This window comes from Micropterus salmoides, unplaced genomic scaffold, assembly GCF_014851395.1.
Source record: "Micropterus salmoides isolate LMB-PRFRI ecotype aquatic unplaced genomic scaffold, ASM1485139v1 Ms_hic_scaffold_16, whole genome shotgun sequence".
In the NCBI taxonomy this organism is placed as follows: Eukaryota; Metazoa; Chordata; class Actinopteri; order Centrarchiformes; family Centrarchidae; genus Micropterus; species Micropterus salmoides.
Genome location: NW_024040707.1, coordinates 2,876,347 through 2,901,698, shown reverse-complemented (window position 1 = coordinate 2,901,698; position 25,352 = coordinate 2,876,347). Strand labels below are relative to the sequence as shown.

General features: G+C 41.6%; 1 protein-coding gene across 1 annotated transcript in view; it reads right to left on the bottom strand.

Annotated features, from left to right (window-relative positions):
- usp11 (ubiquitin specific peptidase 11) overlaps positions 1–25,352 on the bottom strand; it is a 31,350-nt gene extending 5,998 nt beyond the window's left edge. Inside the window, exons 1-16 of the mRNA XM_038721658.1 lie at positions 25,243–25,352; positions 19,910–20,019; positions 18,226–18,356; positions 18,005–18,122; positions 15,199–15,344; positions 13,955–14,016; positions 11,056–11,155; positions 9,637–9,810; positions 8,113–8,271; positions 7,805–8,029; positions 7,601–7,684; positions 4,711–4,805; positions 4,396–4,599; positions 4,187–4,290; positions 849–1,349; positions 121–191 (exon numbers count right to left, since the gene is read on the bottom strand). Of these exons, the coding sequence (XP_038577586.1) occupies positions 121–191; positions 849–1,349; positions 4,187–4,290; positions 4,396–4,599; positions 4,711–4,805; positions 7,601–7,684; positions 7,805–8,029; positions 8,113–8,271; positions 9,637–9,810; positions 11,056–11,155; positions 13,955–14,016; positions 15,199–15,344; positions 18,005–18,122; positions 18,226–18,356; positions 19,910–20,019; positions 25,243–25,352 (2,394 nt within the window). The remainder of the gene's footprint in view (positions 1–120; positions 192–848; positions 1,350–4,186; positions 4,291–4,395; positions 4,600–4,710; positions 4,806–7,600; positions 7,685–7,804; positions 8,030–8,112; positions 8,272–9,636; positions 9,811–11,055; positions 11,156–13,954; positions 14,017–15,198; positions 15,345–18,004; positions 18,123–18,225; positions 18,357–19,909; positions 20,020–25,242) is intronic.

Sequence of the window (25,352 nt, the reverse complement as noted above, 5' to 3'; positions counted from 1 at the left end):
TCTAAGTGGGAGAACTTGCAAAATAGCAGCGTGTTCAAATACTTATTTTCCTCACCCATTTCCTCATATATATATATATATACACACACACACACACAGTCGGTACATGTTCACACTGACCTCGGCCTCATTTTCATTGTAGAATCTCTTCTTCATTTCAGGGTCCCAGTCGATGGCCACGTAAGGCTGAGCTGCAGAGAGACAGAGAGGCAGTACTGTAGTTTGTACAAATTCAATGAAACGGAAACTTTCTCTCTAATACCATATTATACCGTCTGCTGACTCATTTGACCAGCAGCTTCTCAGCGCTCCGGCTCGTTGCATCTAATCTGCAGGTAACATAAATACACTGAACAAAATTATAAAAGCAAAACTTTTGTTTTTGCCCCCATTCATCATGAGCTGAACTCAAAGATCTGAGACTTTGTCTTTGTACACAAAAGGCCTGTTTCTCTCAAATATTATTCACAAATCTGTCTAAATCTGTGTCAGTGAGCACTTCTCCTTTGTCGAGATAATCCATCTGCATATCAAGGTGCTGATCAGACAGCATGGGGATTGAACAGGTGGGCCTTAGGCTTATAATTTTGTTCAGTGTAGTTTCTCAGTTGTTTAAAATATCAACATTGTCGACTTTCAGCGAGTGAACCACAACCAGAGCATTATAATGCATCATGGAATCTGTTTTGTGGATTGTTTCACCTTGAGGACAATAAAGTTAAAGTTGAATAAATGGAGCAAAGGGAAAATGGTGGAATTAGAAATGTAAGGCTGGCCTCTGACTGACTGAATGTTAGAACAGTTCCTGCATTAAAGGGGGGACGTGGTTATAAAGATGAGGGTCTTACAGCTGAAGGACACGGCGCTCCCTCCCTCTCCCGTCCCTCTCTCAGTCGTCCCGTTGGAGTTGACCGCCTGGATGGTGAACAGACTCTTCCTCCTCTTTCGACGTGCCCTCCTCTTCGCCGGCTGCTCATTGGCTGGCAGGCTCGGGGAACACGCCTCCTCCTGCTTGTCTTCTTCTTTTTCTTCTTCTGTGGTCTTGCAGTGCTGCTGCGGTCGCTCTGCTGGTGGTTGTGCGCCGGTGTCGGTGGTCCCGCCGGTGTCTTTACGGGGATTATCGGTGCTGTTGGAGGTTTCAGCGTTGGTGCTGCAGAGGGACTCGGTCTGGTTCTGGGACCCGTTCTCGGTCTCCGGGTCGCCGTGGTCCAGTGTCAGATGTGCGTGGTTGAGATTGGGGTGGGGCTCTGCTACAGCGTTGCCCCCTGATTGGCTGTCTGCAGATGTATCGCCGCAGCAGGGTTCTGTCTGAGAAGGCCCGGCTTTCTCACCATCCTCCTGCTCCTCATCTGAGAAAACAACACAGAGCCAATCAGAGCGCAGCTAAGCTTCAGTTAATGAATAAAGAATTGTAATAAAGTGGCATCTTTAAAAGTCTTGTGTTTTGTTTAAAATTTGATTCTTACAAATGTTTCACCGCTGCAACAGTATTTTCAGTGTCGTATAAGGGGGGAAATCCACTGACAGATGCATCACGACTCGGCAGTGGACGATTCTGAATCGATTCAGAAATGTGCAAAATCGATTTTTGAAACGTAAAATGATGACGTGATGTTGACGGAACGCAAGAGGTGGAACTCAGAAGTGCAATGTCATCACATTTCCATGTTTCCCCCATTTGTTTTATAAGTAAAAGATTTTGGAAGCACATTCATTAACAAGACGGTAGCTCTCCTGATGGATCATGCGTAGGTCATGAATAGATTTCTATAGACTGAACGAGTTACTTTCCTGATCAGAGAGGCTGCTGTCAGCTCATCCTGACCGATCCTGTCGGAGTGTCGGGAGATTCAAATAATCAGTGACGTCATGCTGCTGTACCTCGTGCGTAAATGTGCAAAGGGTCGTTCTTAATGGGGACACGATTCGTCCTATTTCACCCATCCGAGACAAAGACCCACATCACTAGAACAGAATCAGAATAATGTGTCCATTAAGTATCAGTGAAAGTAACGCAAAAATAGTGGGAAGCATTACAATTGACCCTTAGTTACTAAGTCCGACAAACTGTCGGCGCTGCCACTGTCTATTACTGCACTGAGAAATGTTGTCAAATTTGTTTAAAAAAAACGATCTCAGAAAGAAGCAGACGGTTTTGCAGTTACATTATAATTGAAGGTTGTATTCAGGCTGTTAAACTGACTCAGACTGAAGTGAAAAAAATGAAAGATAGAAGCTAAAGCCTGCCGATCACACAGTACAAGTGACGATATTAAGGATCAGCAGTGTTCCTGTACAGCTGGTCGGCCTCTGTTCATTATTACAGTCATTACAAAGCAGAACAGCAGGACTTTACTACGTTACACTCAGTAGGAAGTTAGCTAGCATGAGGAACAATCCACAGCCGACATGTTTCTGGATTTATTTTAGGTTTTAGACAGAGAACACATCGTCCTTCTCCTTTCAGCCTCTCTGGGTAGCTGCTGTAACTATTACAAGTGTCCCAGGAACAGCGTTTGACCAGATCTTAGAATAAAATGGCCAGAAAAAGCTGGAAAACAACTCTTTTAGCATTAGAGTCAACGGAGCGCAGCCATGAAAGTGTTGGACCTCAGTTAGAGCGAGACCGAGGCTGCGTTCGAAAAGTCTTTTTTCTGACTGAGTGAAGTGAACCAGAAGTATTTCAGTGGCAGCAATGATAAGAGCTGGTCGAACTCTCTAAAAGCTGAGGAAAGGAGCCTTAATGCTGCCTTTCATATCTCCTTTAGCTAAGGAAAGGAGAGAATGCAGTCCAACAATTCCTTGCGGCGGCAACAATTAAAGAAGTGGTATTATGCTCATTTTCAGGGTCATAATCTTATTTAGAGTTTGTACCAGAGCAGGTTTACATGGTTATATTTTTTGTCAGACTGCACGTTGCTGCAGCTCCTCTTTCCACCCTGTGTTGAAGGCTTCGTTTTAGCTGTGGAGTGATACATCTTGTCTCTAAATGATCTTTGTTGGGAGTTGCACATGCTCAGTTCCTAGTTAAGGACTACTAGCCAATCAGAAGCAGAGTAGGGCGGGTCAGCGAGAAGCCGGTAAACAGCTCGGGTTCAGCCGTACGTGTTGCCGACCAGCTTGGCAACATGGACTGGAGCGAGAGTTTCAGAGCGGTGAGTTATTAATCTGTATCCATAAAGTTTTAACTGAGCTCTGTCTCTACATCACAGGAACAACTTTATGTCCACTGACTGCCTGGAGGGTAGCTAGTGTTTGGAAGGGAGAGGAGAGCTGTGTGCTGCAGCTCGCTGTTTCTGAGGGCGTGTCCGAGTAGCCGCTTGGCGAGCGTTATATGAGGCGCGTTTAGCTTTCATCCCTGTGACATCACAAGTATGAAAGGGAAGAGGCTGGACTACAAACGAGCTGTTTTCAGTTCAGAGCAGAGTTTTCTGTGGGAGATGGGAAGTCACTTTGGGCTTTTTCACTTTGCAAACCTGTTACATGCACAAAAAAGATATTTAACTCAATAAAAGGAGAGGGAAAAAGCCAAAAACCATAATACCGCACGTTCTCAGTCTCAAACGATAAAATCCATTGACCACATTTAACAAAATCCTTCCAACACAGACCCACATTATGATACTTTAATAAGACTCTCATAATTTCTTTCTTTTGGTTTGTTTTCTTTTGGCTTTTTTGTAATCTAAAACTGTTTCAACGCCGTTTTCTCGCCTTTTACAGGCCTTTTTGCTATCTTGGTTATGAAGTAATATTTTCCACCGTGTTGTCCACCTTTAGACGGCCTGCATTACAACACGGGGCGCTTTTTGTAGTCCATCTTCAGAACGTTGTAGTTTCATCACGGAAGGTCACGTCAGTAACATCCGGCGTCGCATAATTAAGTCGCCTAGAAAAGTCGGAGCCTCTTTTCCTGAGTCCTTATGGATTATCCTTCACATCTTTCCTTGACCTCGTGATGTTTTCCATCAAGGAGAGGAGAGGCGGTTAGGAAAGGAGATGGTTTTGACTTTTGAGATGCAGCCCTATGCTGCGCTGTGATTGGCCAGCTGTGTATTCGGGACGTGGCTAAGCGAAGGGTCAATTCAGAGACAGTACTCTTGTACTGATTTTGTGCTGTTCAAATAAACATCATTATTATTATTGTTATTAATGTGAAGCTTTTAGCTGCAGGAGGATACGTTACCGTCACTGATGCCGTTGGTCTGAGTCTTGTACAGCTCCTCTTCGTCATCGTCTTCCTCCTCTTCCTCCAGCTCCTCCGAGGAGTTCGGAGGTCGCACGTAGCGCCTGCGCACAAACAAACACACACACCTCAGTAATACACACTTTATAGCAAACCAATAGCAAACAAAAGGGTAACTTCACTGTAGTGAGTGTGTGTGTTGTACTCACGCCAGCCTCTGCAGGAACAGGTTGTAGAGCGCCTCCTGGCTGCAGCTGCTGCGCGGCACGCTGAGCAGCAGCGGGTGTCCGAACAGCGTCGTGCCGTACGAGCTGCTGCCCGAACCGTAATCTCTGTAGTGAGAGCGCTCCCTCAGGTAGAGCGCCAGCAGCACCTGCTCCTCCTGCTGCTCCTCCAGCACGCTCAGCTCGTACCTGAACGCAGCGGCAAGTTAGTCTCATCTTGTGACCCCAAAAACCGCCATGTCTGACGAACCAAACAGTTCAAAGACAAACAGCTGATAAAAACAGTCGAGGTTTTCTCACACAAAGATGTCGTCTCGGTCCAGGATGCAGCTCAGAGATTCATCAGCGTTGTAGATCTTATAGAAACGATGGTTGAACACGTCAGCTACCACCATCTGAAACACACACACACACACACACAGTCAACACCTTCCTCCTCTGATCCTCACCGTCAGGTCTCATCAGTCCACAAACTCTGGGCTCAGATAAAAGTTCACAGAGAAATACAAACAATAAGTGTAACAAGTAACAGTCACAAAAGCTTCAAGAGACAAACAGGTGACGACGAGAGCAAAAATGTCAATTAAACATTCAGATTACAACAAAAAAACAACGACAAGACAATGTTTATTTATTTGATGAACTATATGAACTGAACTCACAACACACAAGCTTAGTTTTATTTTTTTTATTGAAAAAAAAAACAATTACACAGAAACACATTTTATTTTATTTTTATTTTTTTTAAACACAAACACACATTCACCGTTTTATTTACTTTATTTTATTTTTATTTATTTTTTTAAACACTTTTTTTAAACACTTGATTTACTTTACTTTATTTTTTATTAACACAAACACACTTTTACTGTTTTATTTACTTTATTTTTATTTTACACAAACACAAATTTAGCGTTTTATTTACTTTATACTGTGTTTGTGTTTAAAAAGAATGTGCCGTTTTATTTACTTTATTTTTTTAATATTTTTTAAACACAAACACACATTTATCGTTTTGTTAACTTTATTTTATGAACTATATGAAATTATTTGTTCCTTTGTAATTTATTTGTAGCTTTGGCAATATTGTTGTTTGACATTCATGCAAATAAAGCTCAATTGAATTAAAAGACAACCAATATTCTGAAGGTAATTTATTTGTAAAGAGCAAAGACACTAAAAGCTTGTTTCTCTGGGAAAGGGCAGAATGCACGTGTGTGTGCGGTGTGAATCAGTGCTTTATAAATGTTCCCACTCTTGTGGGATAGAGATGTGCCACGTCATATGATTCATGACATATCAGCGTAATGTTTAATATGAAAAATGTGAAAGTGAAAGTAAAACTGCTATTGGCTCACCAGCGAAGGAGTTACTCCCAGAAAGGAGAGTGACTTTCTGGGGCGGCTGTAGCTCGACAGCATAGCCACCGGTGTGTGAAAGTGTATGAATGTGTTCATTTCTGTTCCTGATCAGCAGGTGGTACGTTAGCCTCTGCTCATCAGTGTGCGACTGTGATGTAGTGTAAAGTGCTTTGACTGGTCAGAACAACTAGAAAAGGCGCTTTGACCACACCACAGCACTGAGATGGCTCTTATTAAGGTCTTCAACACTGACAGTGGCAGAATTTCAGTTTTAGTATTATTAGATCTCAGTGCTGCATTCGACACGGTCGACCACAACATATTACTAGACAGACTTGAAAACTGGGTTGGACTTTCTGGCACAGTACTAAACTGGTTTGAATCCTACTTAAAGGACAGGGACTACTTTGTGTCTATAGGTAATCACACATCTGAGCTGACAAAAATGACATGTGGAGTTCCCCAAGGTTCCATTCTGGGGCATCTTTTGTTTAACATTTACATGCTTCCACTGGCTCAGATTCTGAAAAACAACAAAATGTGTTTGCATAATTATGCAGATGACACACAGATTTACATAACCATTTCACCAGGGGACTATGATCCCATACAGGCGCTGAGTAACTGTATTGAGCAGGTCAACGATTGGATGTGCCAGAATTTTCTTCAATTAAACAAGGATAAAACTGAAGTTATTGTTTTTGGAGCCAGGGAGGAATGATTGAAAGTCAGAGCTCGACTTCAATCTGTAATGTTAAGAACCACAAATCAAGCCAGAAATCTTGGTGTAGTCATGGACTCAGACCTGAATTTGAGGAGCCACATTAACACAATTACAAAGATTAAAGGACTTATGTCTCAGCAGGACCTGGAAAAGCTTATTCATGCATTTATCTTCAGTCGACTCGACTACTGTAACAGTGTCCTTACAGGGCTCCCTAAGAAATCCATCAGACAGCTGCAGCTGATTCAGAACGCTGCTGCTCGAGTCCTCACTAAGACTTGTTTTTAGCTTTTTATCATTGCTTTTAATTAAATATTTAGGATTTTTCTTTTTACTGATAACTTACACTGCAATGTAACTTTTACTGTCCGGTTTTCTTTTTCTTTGTTTTTTTAGCTTTTTATCATTGCTTTTAATTAAATATTTCCATTTAGCTCTTTTAACCCTGATTGTAACACTATAACTTTTTTATATTTCCCTGTTGCTTTTATGTTTTATGTAAAGCAAAATTTTGCTTTGTTAAATGTGCTATACAAATAAACTTGCCTTGCCTTTACAAGTAAAGAGCATTTACTTCAGGGGTGTGGAAGGGGTTCGTTTACAAGAGATCAGACAAAAACATTAAGTGCAAGAAGACGGTAACAGCAAAAGGAGAGGCAATGCAACAAACTCATTTCACCACCTCAAGCAGAAGCAACGTATCATTAGAAAATCATTATTGCAGAAATACTCTGAAACATCCTGAAGTTGCTTCAGGGCCATATATCGCCCAGCCCTAATGTCTAGTTTACATTTTTAAGTTACAGTGATGGGTATTGTGACACTCATGAATATGCAGTAAAGGTTCAGAGTTTTAGAGAAAAATAACACAAATCCCACCCACTCTTTGTGGGTCACTGATGTCTTTTTAATCAGATTTAGTTCTCATTTCTTCTAAAACATCCAATCTTTTCTACACAATCATAAATTCCTAACACCGATTTTTTTGTCACAGGTTCACACAGGCTGACATGAAAGCACTGGGATTGAACTGATCTCTGAACTACAAACTGACCTTTATTTGAGCCCATAACTAACTACTGTTTAACAGACTTAACACACTGACCTGTGAGGGAGGTACGTTGGTCATCTCAGACAGAGCAGAGCAGAGGTCGGACACTTTTCCTGCTTTAGGAACCACAACACGATGCTGCAGACACAAACACATTTTACATCATCTCCATAATGCTGTCCGATACTCTTCAGAGAGAAAAAGCTTAGGGAACACTGCAGGAATGTCTCCAACTCTGCATCAGGTAGAAAGGGTTACCTGTGCGGGTTTGGCGTAGGGGTCCAGAGAGACGAAGAAGACCTCCATGATTCGCTCCTTGCTGACAGGAAGTGGGACGCTCAGGTAGCAGAAGGGGTCGAACGTCACAGAGATCTTCCGGCACTCCGGACAGACGAGCGTGGACTTGAAGAGGCCGTGAAACGTGTCGACGATCACAGAGTCGTTCCGCCGCCGGTGGTTACGCCACGCCTCCTCTGCCACTTCCTGTGGGAGCGGAAGGAAAAAGGTGTTTGCTACATTTGTTTGGAGCCGCAGAAGAAGCAAACATATGTTTAGTAGCAGCTCACCTGGTCTGGTCGTCCGTCTGCGTCCCGCAGCTCGATGTACTCTTTGTTTTTGACGCGGTTCAGGTCTTCGTGCAGTCCGTCCAGCAGGAAGGACAGAAGCTCCTGACTGTCGTGTTGCTGGTAACCCAGAAACTGAGACGCAAAGTGACCCACCTTCGTCTGCGAGCACACACAGACAGACATTAGGAAATGCAATTAAACACAGGCATGGTAAAGCGTCACATCTTTTTCTTTTGTCAGTTATCCTCACAGTTTTATAGTAACTGAGACTGAAGCTTCTGTCATTAAAAGACAGCAGCGGTGACATCCGGATTCCAGATGGACGTCCACTCTAACCCAGCAGTCACACCAAAAAACTGCCTTTAAAATGGATCTCTCTTCCTATTTCCTGCCCCAAAATATATCTTTAAAAAACAGTAGCTGATCACACAATAAAGCTGCTGTTTATTACGCCAGAGAACACAAAGTGACTGTAGTCTCAATGCAGCAGGACAGGATTACTCATCTGGGAACCAGGTAGCTAAATTAAAAGTCTCCTCTTGTTTCAGTACAGCTAAAGACGGAGGTTTAACCAGCTGAGACTCAGCAGAGTAACCAACGTCTGTCAGAAGAACGCTGTGATACATGATTTAGTTTTTCTTACTGTCGGTGCAGGCAGGTATCTGAAAACACTACTATCAATGTGTTTCTTCAGGTTAAACCTGATTAGTGTGGATGTTGAGGTCTGTCACGCACGTTGAACCAGCTCTTGTGTTCCATGTTAAATCTACTCACTGACGTTTGCATCTTTTCAGGATGCTCCACGGTCCTTCAGAGCCTTAAACCTGCATTCTTTCTAACGGCCAGCAGGGAGAGATTGTAGTAGTCAGATTGTATAGAAGTCTGTGAGAAAATGTTTCTACTTCTCAGCTGATTTATTCCCTCAGTAAACACTTTCCTGATGAGTTTCTGGTCTCAGTCGCTAGTTTCAAGTCTTCTTCAACACAGCATGATGTTCATTTAGTAAATTATGGTCCCATTTAGAGGAACAGAGACCAGGAAGCAGGGGAGGCTTTAGGGCGGGGCTACAAGCTGATTGACAAGTTGCTACCACCCTCTCATCCAAATATGGTCACTTCTGGTTCCATAAAAACACAAGACGCCGACGACCAAAATGCCAAACTCGGGTCTTTGAGCTGGAGAAAACTGTCAGCAGGTTTTTGTTGCATTTAAAGCTGCATTTCACTGAGGAGCAGTCAGTAGCAGCAACATTTCTGTGTTCAGCTCTGTGGTTTGGAGTTTAGTTTCACTCCTGTTCTGAGTTTCCCCTCACAGGCAGCTGCCTCGCTGATCTCTGATCTGCTCCGTCTTCTGTGAAACTAGAGCTGAACGTATCAACCAGAATATTAACACACAGCCAGTCTTTGTGTTGCCGCTGCCCTCCTGCTGGGATCCGCTTCTGTGTTTGTTTATTTATTTTTTTCCCCACACGTGAAACTGAGATGTGTGCGTAATCAGTGACTCATCGGTTCAACGTGACGGTACCTTGAAGACTCGCGGCACCACAGAGTAATGCCTCCCGGACCACATCTGTTTGATGACGTCAGCGTAGGCCTCGGCGATCTCCCCCTTCATACCCAGAGGGTTGGTGAAGTTCAGCTCCTCCAGGTAGGAGCTCTGCAGGAAGTACTCGGTCAGAGGGGGGGTGTTACTCAGACACTGCAGAGGGAAGACGAGGAGACGGGAGGAGTTTAAGGTTAATATAGGTGCTGGGGAGTGAAGATTAGGGCTGCACGTTTTGGAGAAAAAGGTCATATTGCGATTATTGTGGACAAAATTGTGACCGGGATTTAATGGAACAAATGGTACCGTGAGTCTCTTTGCTTGATTATCAAGAAAAATGCATAAAATACTGGCTTTAGAAACGTGTATTTCTCAACACAAACAGACAAAGTTAAACGAATATAAGAAGAAATACCTTTTTTTTTTGGTCACCACTCCAAAAATTCTGATTTTGTCACAGCAGCTTTTTTTTAAACATTCAACTCTGCTGTGATTGGTGCAATGCGGCTTGTCGCATGTGGGACAGATACACACATTTTTATTACTCTAGTTGAATATTAATTCCAGTTACAGCTGTTTCATTTCTGTGGGTTGTTTTCATTCATAAAATCCTTGTGAAAGAAGAACGCTCTCTATTGGTCTCTAATCTAACATGTCAATAATCACAGAGTTTAACATTTAAAGATTTGCCAGAGTACGTCAAACTTTTTTATACCCCGACCCATCCAGGCTGGGATTGGTCGGTTGACGAAAAGAGACACTGACGAGCACACTGGCTTTAAAAAAGTGGAACGTGTTTCAACAAAAGGCACCTGATAAACTGATAGAGTTATACTCTATAAACTATTTTCTTGTCTCACCGCTTCAGCTGCCGACGACGCATCTCTGTCTGTCCGAGCGAAGCTTAAAGTCTTTACTCGCACACGGGCCTAATTTATGAGATTTATGAGCAGTGAGCGGGTGAATCTGTCGCACTGCAGAGCCCTGTGTGGGCGTGGATATCGTGAGCAGACGCTAGTGTCACTCACACTGCACACCTTTTTGTTTAATTGAACGGCACCCTTCTGTGAGTGGACCTGATACCTGATCAACGCTCCTACCATACGGGTTTGGAAGAAACGCGGGCGGCCGAGTTTCCTGCAGCCTGTGTCGAAATCTGAGGAGCAACACTGACACCAGCCAGGTGCTAATTATACACCGAGCAGGTTTCATGACGCCTTGTAACCTCGAAGCCTGTTAAAATCCCGTTAGAGAACTTTAAAAGATGCACGAATGTCAGAGCTGTGTGAAGTTTGGACCTGCCACGTTTCTGTCTACATCACTGATTACACAGTAGTGCAGTGTTTACACTCCAGTGAGTGTCTGAGCTTCAGGGTAATGAGAGGGGAGGGGGGGTCAGACCTGTAGAGCAGAGTTCATGAAGCAGGTGTTGCCCAGGTTGGTGAGGCCGCAGACTCCCGGCTGCCCTCGGTACGAGTCCTGCTCCTCCACAGAGTTCCTCCTGAAAGAGCAGAGCCCGCATCAGCAGCAGGTTCAGATCAGACGGACATCAGACAGTTCAGGTTTACAGTTTGTTCACACGGAAAAGAGGAGGAGGAAGAAGAGGAGCAGCGATGCAGCAAGAAAAAAGATTTTGTAGTTAGTGATTAGGAACAAAACAAAAACTAACTATTCAGCCCTCTGACAGCAGGCTGTGTGTGTTCAGGTCTTTATTCTGGTTGTAACCTGCAGTCTTCAATGACCACATGGCGTTCGGACATGTTACCAAGTTCATTTGAGAGTCTTTTATTACTAGTGAAGGCTGCAAGATCGTCTTTTTAATTTCACATTTAACAAAGAAAGTTGAGCTGGGCACTGTAGCCTGACGCGCACCTGGTTTCTGAGGCTGATCTTCAGGGATTCCTACAGTGTTTTTATAGCAGAGGCGCCGCGCCCTGCCTCAGGAGACACAGAGATTCTCGGGGGAAATTTGTTTCGTTACAGTTGCTCACAAGGCAAAAAAGAAATAATAAGAATATATTTAGAAGAATATAAAAATAGGATAGTGGAGTTATGCACAGTATAACACAGCATGTGACAGAAGTGACGTACAGTTTATTACTAAAGATTAGTTCTGGTTAAAAAAACCTGTAATGGAGACATATTTTCACCTTTCTTCTAACTTTATTTGATTGACTGTTCACATTGCTTTTTAAACGTGGCCCCTATCGGACCTGGTCACGACCTGAAAGTGACCCATGTGCCCAAAACAATAGCAAGTCAGAGGCAGCTGTCGCACGCTGTCGTACAGAGGTCAACATGGAGGCCATGAAGGTTAGGGTCTACGGTTTTATTGTAAGTTGATTCGGTGGGAGAAAGGGAATTTGTGAGCAAATGAAAGCGAGGACGAGGAAAAAGAGGGTCACATTTTTAATAAAGGCTGTTGTGGAGCTTTTTCGTTCACTGCGGCTCCGTCTAGCGCAGAATTGACTAAAACACGGCCGATCTAGAGTGACGTCTTTAAGGCCTCAAATCCCTTTCTCTGATAGACAATAACAAAAGCCACAGATTTATAGACTGTTATAAAAGTATATTTGATAAGATTCCTGAAATTATGGTGGTTATTTTATCCTTTATGTATTGTATAATGAATTTACCCTTTTTGTATCCCGTGGCAGGTTATTTCTTTGTATGTATTCTTTTTATTTATATTTTTTAATAGTATATATTTATTTATTTAGTTTGTTTTTCCCCGTTGTGTTAGCTATCTGATAAGGATAAGTGCAATTTTTTTTTTTTACAAATGTTTTGATTGTGCAGATTTTTCATATGCATATATATCTGTGATATGGGAAATGTCTTGGCTCTCGGACTTTGTTCGGTGTTTCTGTATGTATCCGACTATTTTTGTAATTTATAATAAATAAAGTTAAAATAAAATAAAAAAAACTGCTGTTATGTCTCGAGCGTCAAATCTGATTTAACTTAAAACGCGATGGATAAGAAAACTTCATTTTTTACTTTTTGTCTATTAATACGTTACTGTTTCATTTATTCATTTTACTTTCTTTTTTTTTATTCACACACACACTGTTTCATTTATTTACTTTAAATTTTTGTTTTATATATTTTTTATTAACACACAAACACAACTTTTACTGTTTTATTTACTTATTTAATGAAATGTATGAAATTAATAGTTCTTATGTAATATAGCTCCAAACTACTTGAGTTGCAGACGGCTACGCTCGGTCCTGTAATAAAACCTTTGTGAGTAAAAAGACAACACTTTATCAATACACCTGTGTGTAGATAAACATGTAGAAAGGTTCATTTAAGCTGCTCAGTCATGTTATGAACAAGCAGCTCACGTTAGCTTGGCAATTAGCCAAATGTTACAAACAAGCTAAATAGAAAGCCGTCTGTCTGGAGCTCAGACTGGTCTGTAGTCTTAAAACCAGCCGCACCTCCTCCTACCAGGTAACGTTAGCTGCAGCCAGTGATTAACAGCAGAGAGGAGGAGGAGGAGGAGGAAGGACTGAGACAGACTGAGCTGTGATGTCAGTGAAGCATTAATGTTGCTGCTCTAGAAGCAGCAGTTGTTTTTAAAATATTAAATTCTAATCCTTTAATTAATTTAAAAACAACCAGGCAGCTAATATGCACACTTCAATATCCGTTTATTTATCACAAGTCATATAACCATGTTGTTTTCCTCATTCCGTGCAGACCTACCTCGTGCCCGTTGGGTCTGGTCTTAACAAATAACCGTCACCAACTAATAGTAACGTATCGATAAAGACTCGGATCGTTAAGCAGTCTCAATAAGGGTATCAATATCAATAAAAGTGAACGATACTCATCCCTTTGGCCTGCAGTCTGAACTTAGATGTTCAAGATCATTTCCAGTTAAACATTAAACAACGCTGTGGAGCAGACTGACGTCACCACAAGTGATGAGGGCAGGACTTCTAACAGGAGAGGATCAGATCACAAAGGAGGCGAAGAAGGAAAAAAACTGAGCAAGCAGGAAACAGAAAGAAAAGACAAGAAGGCAGAGAGAGAGAGAGAGAGAGAGAGAGAGAGAGAGAGAGAGAGAGAGAGAGAGGAGGGGGGGGGGGATTTCAGAGAAAACAAAACTGAAAGCAAAGTGAAGACAGTAAAGAAGTGAGTGAGACGTTTCACAAGAGAGGGACAAAGAGAAAGAGGTGACAGAGCGAGAAAGGAAAAGAAAGGACAAAAGGAGAACCGCAGAACAAACAGACAGAACAGAGACAGATACAAGACGACCAAAGCGAGAGAGGCGGAGGTGTGTTCTTACATGATCTGAGGTCTGGAGCTCGGCCAGGTGCCGTCGGCATTCCTCGTCTCCATAATCACCGTCTGAGACACACACACACACACACACACACACACACACACCAGCTTATCTCTCAGGTTGTTCTGTGAGGACGTTAGCGGCTGTAAAGAGACGTGAACTAGCTGACTGAACCCAGGGATGTCACGAGAACAGATACTTCGGTACCAAGTCGATCCCATAATCCTGACAACATGTCGGTACTCGTTTCGCTAGGTACTGAAAGAGATCCAACACGTGGAAGACAGCGACAAGTGCAGCTACAGCGACAGCTCCGCCTCGACAAGTCGAATAGAAAAGAGGATGGGAACCGGGGTGAAGTTAGTTCCAAGCACCTTCAACAGCTCTGCATCAAAGCCTCGATTTCTCCCAGTCGGAGAGCTAATTAAGACGTTTGTTAGAGGTTCTTTGTCAAGTCGGTCTCTAAAAGATGTTTCCAGATCTGCTAAAGGTTTGAAACAGAAATTAGAGGTCACTAAAGCTCTCACAGCTTTTATAAATTATTATTTGTCTGATTGGCTGTGACGTCCAATCAGAACCAGTTTTGACAAAACGTCACCGACAAGAATAGGATGCTTTTCTCAGTCAGAGGAAGGTTAAACCTGACGATCAGGATTTTATCATCTAAAAAGGTTTGTTTTTGTTGTTGTTTTGTTGTTGTCGAAGATGAGAATTATTAATTATTAACTAGAATCGTGACTGTAATGGGAAAGGAGAGCTAATTAAGGCGTTTCACAGTTCGATCACCTGAAAATCACCAAAGATGACGATGCAGTTTGCAGCGCTAAGAACTGTTACTGTAGCTGGAGTTAGGGACCGTCTGAAAAGTGCAATACAATTTTTCAATGTTAAAACCTCTGACAACTGCCAATATAAACATGTCACACCTGTGGGATTGTTGAGTTACGAATTAATTAATTTAATAATTAATTATGCACAGTGCAATGTTATAATTTCAACAGCTTGCTCATTTATGAATATGTTGACATCAAACCATCTGTCCTAGACATCCTCTCACAGCTTTCACAGCTGTTAGTTGTTCTCTGTAATGTTCAAATCTTTTTCTTAAAGGAGCGTATGTGGTTTTGAATTGGTATCTAGAATTTTACGGGCATCAGTTATGCTACTAAACAATTTCAGGTGCGCTGACGCCCCTAACTGAATCTACAGAGCCCGGTGTGTCAGTGGTGATGAGCGTTTGTCCTCACCATCCCTGAGCTCAAACAGGCGTCCAACACGCTCACGTGGATGTTCCTGAGACGCTCGCAGCTGCTGTCCGAACTCTTCATCCACAGACGACACTCTGAGCCCGGAGGCACCGAGAAGGCGTCGCACATCGCCCTCTGGATCGACTCTGCACACACAAACACACACAACATGACGTATAAAGGAGACTCAGGTCTGCAGGCGCTCCGGTCTTTTTTCTTTTTAATTCTCCTTTTTGTTTTGATTTACCAAAGCGATACACTAACGATGGAGGTGGTAATGGCTCAGTGGAGAAACCCGGGTTCAATTCCCCAATGTGTCCCTGAGCAAGACACTTTACCCCCAAGTTGCTCCAGAGGCGTGCGTCACTTTGGATAAAAGTGTCGGCGAAATGAATAAATGTAAAAGGTAAATGTCGCCACTGAAAGAAAATGTACAATACTTGACAGTAAACAGCGGGAACAAAAGGATAACACAGAGTCTAGGACCCGCCCCCTTCTGCTCCCGGCCCATGGAACCTTATTTCGGAAAAATATGTACAATAGGTCAACGGCGAGAGACAACTTTCTTTCCCCCCGTTTGAACTGTGCCCTGAATTACACGCACGATGTTTGTCAGATCATTTTATAAGCCAGGAAAGTCGCAGTTTGTTGTAAAACAGTTAAGAAGTTACATTTAGTTTTAGGTGAAACCGCCCAATGAACGACATCTCTCGTCTCACACAATATACGTCACCAACATGTTAACGCTGTAATGCTAAGCTAACGATCTTGGCTTGCTACTAGCTAGACAGCTTAGCTACGTTCCACGCAGAGACGTATCTCACCTACGGTGTTTAACCCAACGACTCCTGGTCCTTTCTCTAGATGTTCGCTTCAGTCATTAAGGAAAAAAATGATGGCGCAGCTTTTGGGTTTGTGGTCTTTGTCATTACAGATGTTCACAGCGACTTTAATGTCTTGCAATTCTTGTTCCCTTTTGGAGCCAGGGAGGAACGATTGAAAGTCAGTGCTCAGCTTCAATCAGTAATGTTAAGAACCACAAACCAAGCCAGAAATCTTGGTGTGGTCATGGACTCAGACCTGAATTTGAGGAGCGACATTAAGACAATTACAAAGTCAGCCTACTATCACCTGAAGAATATATCAAGGATTAAAGGACTTATGTCTCAGCAGGACCTGGCAAAGCTTATTCATGCATTTATCTTCAGTCGACTCGACTACTGTAACAGTGTCCTTACAGGCTCCCTAAGAAATCCATCAGACAGCTGCAGCTGATTCAGAACGCTGCTGCTCGAGTCCTCACTAAGACCAAAAAGGTGGATCACATCACTCCAGTTCTGAGGTCTTTACACTGGCTTCCTGTATGTCAAAGAAGTGATTTCAAAATCCTGCTGTTAGTTTATAAAGCACAACTGCAGGTCTGCTGAAACTGTCAGTTCTTTTAAATTAAGACTCAAGATTTTTCTTTTTACCATAGATTTTAAATTAAATATTTAAGATTTTTCTTTTTATTGATAACTTACACTGCACTGTAACTTTTACTGTCCTGTTTTCTTTGTCTTTGTTTTTAGCTTTTTTCCATTGCTTTTAATTAAATATTTACACGGTGAGAAACGAGTAGGTAACTGAGTGAAGAGATAATGAGAGTGAGATTGAACAGAGTGAAGGAAGTGGTCTTAAATCTCACGCCTGAGTGATTTGCAGGAACCTCTGTCCACCTGTAAACGTGCAGGTGGGTCCAGAGTATAACTGGATCAAAGCGGCCTGCAGACAGACGTGTCCTGGTTTCTCTGTAGTGTCCGAGGGTTTTTGGAGTTTCAGTGGACCCAAAGATTGCTGTGGACCTGAGTACAGACTAGCTAGAGAGAGTAGATTAAATGTACTTCTGTTTATTCTCTTTTCAAAATCGTTGTAACTCAATTATTTGCTCAACCCCTCAGCCTGTTTTTATTTTCCATTTAACCCTTTTAACCCTGATTGTACACTGCACTGTTTCCCTATGTTCCTTTTAAACTTTTTTATATTTCCCTGTTGCTTTTATGTTTTATGTAAAGCACTTTGAATTAGCTTGTTGTTGAAATGTGCTGTACAAATAAACTTGCCTTGCCTTGTAATTCATAACACAATTCAAACAGGATCAAAACATTAGTTGTCTCTCGTCGTCGTCTACCGTACGTATTTTACTGAAATTAGGTCCCATGGTGGTCCACAGGAAGGGGAGGGGCTTAGGCTCTCTATTAGGGTTGGGCCAATAGATGATCCATCGGCGCTGACAGATGTTGAGCCGGCACCCTGTCTGTTTTTTTCCCCTCATCCTCTGAGCCTGAAAACTTACAGACACCAAACTTTCCAGTTTTATTCCTGACTCTATTCTGAAGGTTTTTACAGAGGGGGTTTTGTTCATACATCATTCACAGCCTGAATTATAGAACATTTTATTTCCAAAAACAGCTCGAAATTTATGTTTTTTTATGCTTGTTGACTTCTTGTATTTTCTGATTTATGAAATAAAAAAAAAAAAAGATATCCAAAATTCCCTCTGTAAAAACATTTGGGTATAATGTGTCAACAAAATAAAGCATTCATTTTGAATCTGACTTAATTCAGTGTTCAGATTTTTGTTCTTGAAATAGATGCACATTAGCTCATATTTCATTAGATACCACCTCATTTGCATATTTAAACATTTCAGAAAACCTGTAATACAAAAAAAAATGTCTCAACTGAGTAATCAACTAGAAAAGTTTCATGATGATATCTATCAGGAAATTTATTCACCCTTTTCAGACACACACAGAGAACTCACGTATGCTGTCGGTGCGGCTAAACTGTGCGGTGATGACGTTCTCCATGTTGCAATGAAGACAGAGGAAGATCTCAACGGGGTAAACCTCCACCTTCAGCGTGCTGGGCAGGTCCACCACCTGACACACACACACAGATAAACCACCACTGTTTTGGACAAAACCACAACACCAGCAGGTGATTGGCTGGCATGTCTGGCGTGTATCCGGCGTGCGATGTTACCTTGCGCTCTAGCGGCGGCTGGCCCTCCACCATGCCGTACCAGGCCAGCAGCTTGTGCCAGGCCTCAGCCGGCACCAACATGAAGTCCTCGTTCTCCACCAGACGCTCCTTCAGGTGGTACGAGTCCAGATCTGAAACCAGGAGCGGCGTCGCTCGTTAACGGACGTTTAGCAAAAGACAGAATGACCTTTTAAACCCGAAGCTGCAGAAATCGAATTCTTTGTCAAGTCAGTCTCTAAAAGATGTTTCCAGATCTGCTAAAGGTTTGAAACAGAAATTAGAAGTCACTAAATCTCTCCACTGAAACACTAACAGCTTTTATAAATTATTAAATTATTATTTGTCTGATTGGCTGTGATGTCCAATCAGAACCAGTTTTGACAAAACGTCCCCGACAAGAATAGGATGCTTTTCTCAGTCAGAGGAAGGTTAAACCTGACGATCGCTTTCTTTAAAGCAAACATCAGGATTTTATCATCTAAAAAGGTTTGTTTTAGTTGTTTGACGCTGCTGTCGAAGATCAGAATTATTAATTATTAACTAGAATCATGACTGTAATGGGAAAGAGCTGAGAAACAGAGAAGAAGAAGAAGGAGACAGAAAGAAGGATAGAGGAAGAAAAAGAACGACTTTCTTTGAGCAGTAGGCGGGGCTCGAGACTCACGGCGTCCTGTCGTCCTGGGGACAATAGAAAATACAGAAATATTCTGTAGGACGCCTCTAGGACAAAAGGGATTGTGTGGGCCTTTGTGTTTATTTACTACAATGAAACTCGCTGATGAAAACTCGGCAGACGGCGTGATCGGAAAGAAACCCGCGCACGCAGAGACGCTACCAGCAGACTCGCTGGTTGAGTTTTGCATTATAAACATCTAAAACCTGAAGCACGATCTGGCTCTGTCTGGGACGGTGAGCTGCAGAAGTTAACATTGTTGGTTTCAGTTTCTACCAGCACAGTCTGAAGGGGAGCACAGCAGAGTATCCGTCAGGTAGACTTCTTAAAAATATCATGAATTCTCATTAAATAATGATGTTAGTCTCATAATATTACGATTTTCTTCTGGACATGTCAGAGAACACATATGTGAGATTCTGAATGTGCAGTTTTGTACATGAGCAGAAAAGCTGCTGAAACAAAGTCCAGGAGTTTTAACTGAATAGAAATGAAATAATTTATCATCGAGGTAAAAAGGTGTCCCAACAGATAACTTTTCAGTTTTTTTTATTAATCTTTTTGTTTGAATTAAGCAAAATAATTATTATTTATTTTATCAATTTATAATAATTTATTATGTCACTAACAACTATAGAGGATAATAAAGTAAAGAAACAACATTTTGATTTTAGGACGGTTTACATTAACTTCAGGACAGTTCAAATTGTTTTTCAGGACAGTTCAAATTGTTTTTCATGACGGAGGTCAAAAAAGTTAGTCTGGAGCCCTGCAGGAAGGATATCAGGGATCCGGAAGAGGAGGAGAAGGAAGGAAAAGAAGAAAAAAGAGAAGAAGTCTTTCTTTGAGCAGAAGGTCATGAGGGACCCGGAGGAAGAGAAGAGGAGGAGAAAGGAAAAGAAGAGGAAGAACGAGAAGAAGGAAAAGAAGAGTGACAGAAGAAGAAAAAGAAGGAGTAGTCTTTCTTTGAGCAGCAGATATCAGAGGCGGCGCCATGAGGCATTCACTGACCCTCGAACAGCTCAGTGTTGTCAATCTGACCGGGGAAGGACGACGAGTTCTGGTCTCCGTTCTCCACAAACTCCTTCCACTGTTCATACCAACGGCGCTCCACCACGTACCTGCAACACACACACACAGTTAGCACACTCATAACTCACACTGTTAACTTTATGATCTTTTCTATGCGATTCGTTTCCTGTGAATTTAACATCTTAATAAAACAAGAAATTCTCCGTGCACAGTCAGGTGCATGAAAACTCAAAACCAAGCTACCACACAATGATATGACTTTACTGCAATAATTGGGAGCAATGCGTTTCGCCCATTGCTTCTTCAGGCTCACAAAGTTTAACATTTTAATCTTGGACTTTTTTTTCACAGGTTATTTCCCCTTTACCCCAGCTCTTTATTTAACCAAAATAAAAACTCATTAAGATTAAAAATCTCTTTTCCAATGGCGTCCTGGCCAAGACAGGCAGCAGCACAACTAACAAGGTTGCAGACATTAAAACATATAACAATTTACAATGGGAATAAGTCACCCGTGTAGTCAATCATTACATCTACAGCTAGAAGTTCCAGCCTTCGTGTCATTTAAAAGTACTTTGAAAGCAACCAGTGAAACCGGCTGCTGAAGATTCAGGACATTTTGCAGCCGATTCCGAGCGCAGGGAACTGAAACGCCCTTTTTCCCCAATTCAGTCCGGACATGAGTGACAGATAACAGTAAGAAGTCCTCAGAACTACGACAATATCTGCCTGTGCCTTTCTTTTGGATGTAGATTTGTAGATATGTGGGAAGCAGAACCAAGAATATTCTTGTAAATAAGAATTTGCCAGTGATTAACAATGCAGACCGACCAACCCGAGCATACAAGGAGCAGTAATGAGTGAGGGCTCTAAAGTTTGTGATGAACCTCAGACCTCGATGGTAAACAGTATCCAACAAGTCTCCTTTTGGCCTCAAAGAAAAAACACGACTTGTTCCTAAAATGAAAACCCAGCTTTTTTTTTTTTTGCCAATTGCTGAATGTGAGGTTTAAAAGAGAGAGAATCATCAATCAGGATACCAAGATACTTGTATTGAGATACAGACTCAGTCTCGGAGCCCTGAGAAGTAGTGATAGATGGAAGGTTCACTGACTTTGCACTGGAAAACAACATAAGTTTTGTTTTGTCGTCATTCAAAAAAAGCCCCCCCTCCAGTGTATTTTGTTCATTTTCTTCTCATCATATTTCTATGATATTTCGTACATCAAACAAGGTACGTTTCAAAAACAAGTTGTAGCTGACAAAGAGCCTGGTTTAGTGTCGATGCAGAGCAGTAAATCACAGTATCATCGGCATAGAAATGGAAATTTGCATGGAGACATTTGAGTGTTGATATATAATATAAACAGGAGTGGTCCCAGCACTGACCCCTGGGGGCACACCCTTGGAATATCTTGACGAATATCTGAAAAATATCTAAGGTTTAACTAACGATCTTTTCATCGTCGTTTCATCATTTTCACGATTTATCAATTAGTTGTTTGAGCCATAAAATGGTGAAAATGTTGATCAGTGTTTCTCAAAGCCCGAGAAGACGTCCTCAAAAGTTCTGTTTTGTCCACAAAAGGTAAAAGATATTAGTTTACTGTCCCAGAGGAGAAAGAAACGAGGAAATATTCACATTTAAAGACGTTGGAATCAGAGAATTTGGAGTCAAACTGATTAATTAAGCGTTTGTCAAAAGAGTTGGCAATTCACATAATAGTCAAAAACTAATAAAATGTCATTGTCAATTTATAGTAAAGTTAGGGCTGGGCAATTAAACAATAATGATAATTGAAAATCAACACTAAATTTATTGAGGAAAAGGGACAGAAAAATGAGTTTACTCTATTTATTATAAACAGATTTTATCATAATAGTTTTTAATGTTCTGGCTTAGATTTGTGAAGGGATCCACTGTTTGGCATCAACGGTTTGTTCTGACAATGAAGAATAGTTTAAAACCACAATTAACCATCAGGTTTCTTCAACTTTCACTCAGGAGCAAAAATTAGCATTTAAACTTGAAAGAAATAATGATTTGACATTTAGCGTTTTAATTATCGATATCAAATGATATGAATTATTTATCGTGATAACCTTTTTTTCCCCACATTCATCAAGCAAACAACTCAAACCTTCTCTGTTTCCAGCTTCTCAAATGTGAGGACTCGATGCTTTCCTATATCTATATGATTTTTAAATGAAACATCTTTGGACAATTTTCTAACCATTTACTTTCACATTTTATAAAACAAAACCACAAAACGAAAAAAAAAAATCATCAGACACTCAGGGCTGAAAATACCTGCAGTGACTTGGAGAGAGCCGGCGACAGATGTGGAACTAAAACTAAACTCAGCTCAAACCACAACACAAGACAGACGGGAAGCTTCGACCACAGCAGCTCATAAATCTGAAAACTCAGCAGCTTTTATCAGAGGGGTTTTATTTATGAAACACAATGGGACCATGAAATGTCAGTTTATCAACCCTCATAAGGGTTTTTGTGAATCAATGAAACTTTGTCATGAATGTAATTTGTAAGACAATTTGAGGCATTTACAATTTCTCAGTTCACTCAGGGCTGCAGCTAATAACTGTCTTTTATTCTGTTTATTATTTTCTTGATTGATTAATCGCTAGTTAATAAAATCAGAAGCAGAGTCAGTACACGATGAATTTGACACTGTTTTTTGTTTTTTTTTGCTCATAATGATCCAAGAACACTTTTTTTCCCAGGAAGATAAAAGACATCCGGCTGAAAACAAGGACAACGAAGCTGAACAAAGAGAGGTAAACATGGACATTTATCTATAATGAACACACAAGTAGGTGAAAAGTGTCAGAAAATAACATTTTCCTTGTGTTTACCATAAAATAAAATACAGAAAAGATGCTAATCCTAACATTCAAGAAGTGGGAAAAGGAGACAATAAATATTTTTGCTTTTAAAATGACAAACGATAAATTAATTACCAAAATAGCTGCAGATCAATTTTATAATGATGCAGGGTTTTTCAAGCCATTTTATCAAAGAACTGTTGAGCGAGCAGAAAATAAACTTTATATGCACGGTTTTTATTACTGACATGTTAGTAATTTGCATAAACAAATGAGAGACTGACCACCATGTAGAGCATTTTTATAAATACAATAATCTAATGACTGAAAACAACCCACACAAAATGTGCAACTGGAATTACTATTATTATAGGCTACTAACGGTTTTGCTTTTCCTTCCATGACAGTCAAATATCTACACTTGGTTCCTTGAAGGCATCGTCCCCAGTCAGTCAGTTCTGGGTCTCATTTTTCTTTTATCACAACTTCGACAGACAACCTCTTTGCTTCCCACTATCTTATTAAAAATTAAAACCTAACAGCTTTTTGTGCAACTAACCATCTTCCTATCTTTCTATCCTGGTTTCTCTCTGTGTCTGGTTTCCTGTAAGTGCATATGCAGATCAGGAAATTTGTCTAACAGCAAAACTGTAAAACAAGCCACGCCCTCCTGCCTTGTGCCATCACACTGTACATCTGGAAAGTTAAGTTTACTGACCTTGCTTACTTTGATTTATAGAAGTGTTGACAGTGAATAGAAAATAACTCCATTGAAGGCAAAACACTGCTTTGTGCCGGCGACAGAAGAAAGTGGAAACACTGCAAACAGGACGCTGCTTCAGCTGAGAGTCGGTGAGAGCTGTACGGTTGACTGTGCAGCAGCTTATTATTCAAGATGACTGCGGCTGACTTACGCCGACTTGATAGTCAAACGTGAACATGTGGTCGTGTTGCTGCTATGTTTAGTATGCCTAAATACAGCGTAATGCGTTTTATCAACCGCCTAAGGGTTAGCCCCTAACCCCAAGTAAACAAAGTTTTAAGTTAAACCCTGATCTTATCCTAAACCTAGGCTTACCAACCTGCGACGTTAGCTGTGTATTTAATGGCACATGACTTAAATTAAGCGTTAGGTATCGTGAACCATGGATTTGTTAAGACCTGTGCATTTGGATTCCTAACTTCCTAACTGGAAGAGGAGCGAGGAGGAAGAAGAGGAAGGAGATCTGTGCTGAAGGAACCAGAACTGAGGTTCTACACGAAGACAAAAAGTTGATAAATTTGGAACGATACCCAGGCCTACTAACCCGATGCTTTCCAACGGGCTTTAACGTTGTTTTGGGAAAATTGACAACCAACCTATTTTGCCGTTTAGGTATGTGGATGTGTTGTCAGGTTTTAAGTCTTCATCCACTTCATGAGATCATCTCCTTCTGCTTTCACAAACTTTGAGTTGATTTTAGTGTTTGAGGTTCTTTTTACATCATCGTTACATTTTTACAGCAAGTGTCATTGGAGAGTTCACGAAGCCTCAGCTTGTGTCTCTCACATAATCATTGTTTTGACATTTGAGACTTTTCCGTGACAGATGCACTCAAATCAGAGGGCTTTATTTACGGAGCCGTAAAATAACCACGTCTGTCGCTCGCTGCTTTATTGAAGAAACAAGTGCAACAACTTGTCATGAGTGGAGCATTTTTGTTTCCAAGTGTATAATGATTATTCTTTGATGAATGTGCAAATGTCTTGAACACAGAAGTGTGTTGTTGAACGATATTACAGTCAGACCGATATATCGTCCGATATTAACTTATTAGCGCTCAAACATCGACATCATCGAAATCCAGTATCAGCCGGGCTTTTGGAGGCATGCTGGGGTTTTTTCTCCGACTTCTTCCTTGTAGAAATGAAACCACTGATTAATCAATTTATTGACTGAAGAAGCGACACTTTTAGAAGTTGGTAAATTGTTTAATTTCTTTGGATTTTAGGCTCTCAGTCGTACAAACCACCAAATTTCCCACTATTGTCTGACAGTGAATAGACTAAAGATTTGTCAATAACCAAAATAATGAACGGATCGATAGGAAATATTCATCAATTGCAGTCCTACTCCACTGCAATCATTACTGTGCACACCTCAGATGGTAAACGGTGATTATGTGAGAAGAATAAGGACAGCTTCGGTAAACAACATAAAAACAAAGTGGAAGCTTACGAGGCGACCCTGAACACATCATTACAGCTGGTTGACAGGCTAGCTGTTAGCCGTTAGCAGCGTCGGCTAACGTTCAACTCAGCGTCTGCCTGGTTAGCATGAGCTAACACAGCAACAGCGGCTAACGTCCGACACCGAACCGTTAAAGCTGTCCCGGCAGACGGCTTGACCCCGCCGGTAAACCCGTTAGTGGCCGTTAGGTAACGTTAGCCGTGTGATGCTAACAGCTAGCCGGGCGGACTCTTACCAAGTGTCCCCAGCGCGGAGCTCACACTCCCGCAGCAGAGACTCGATCTCCCGCCGTTGGGTCTCCAGGCCCGGAGGCTCCGCGGCGGAGCAGCGGCTGTTGGCCGTCAT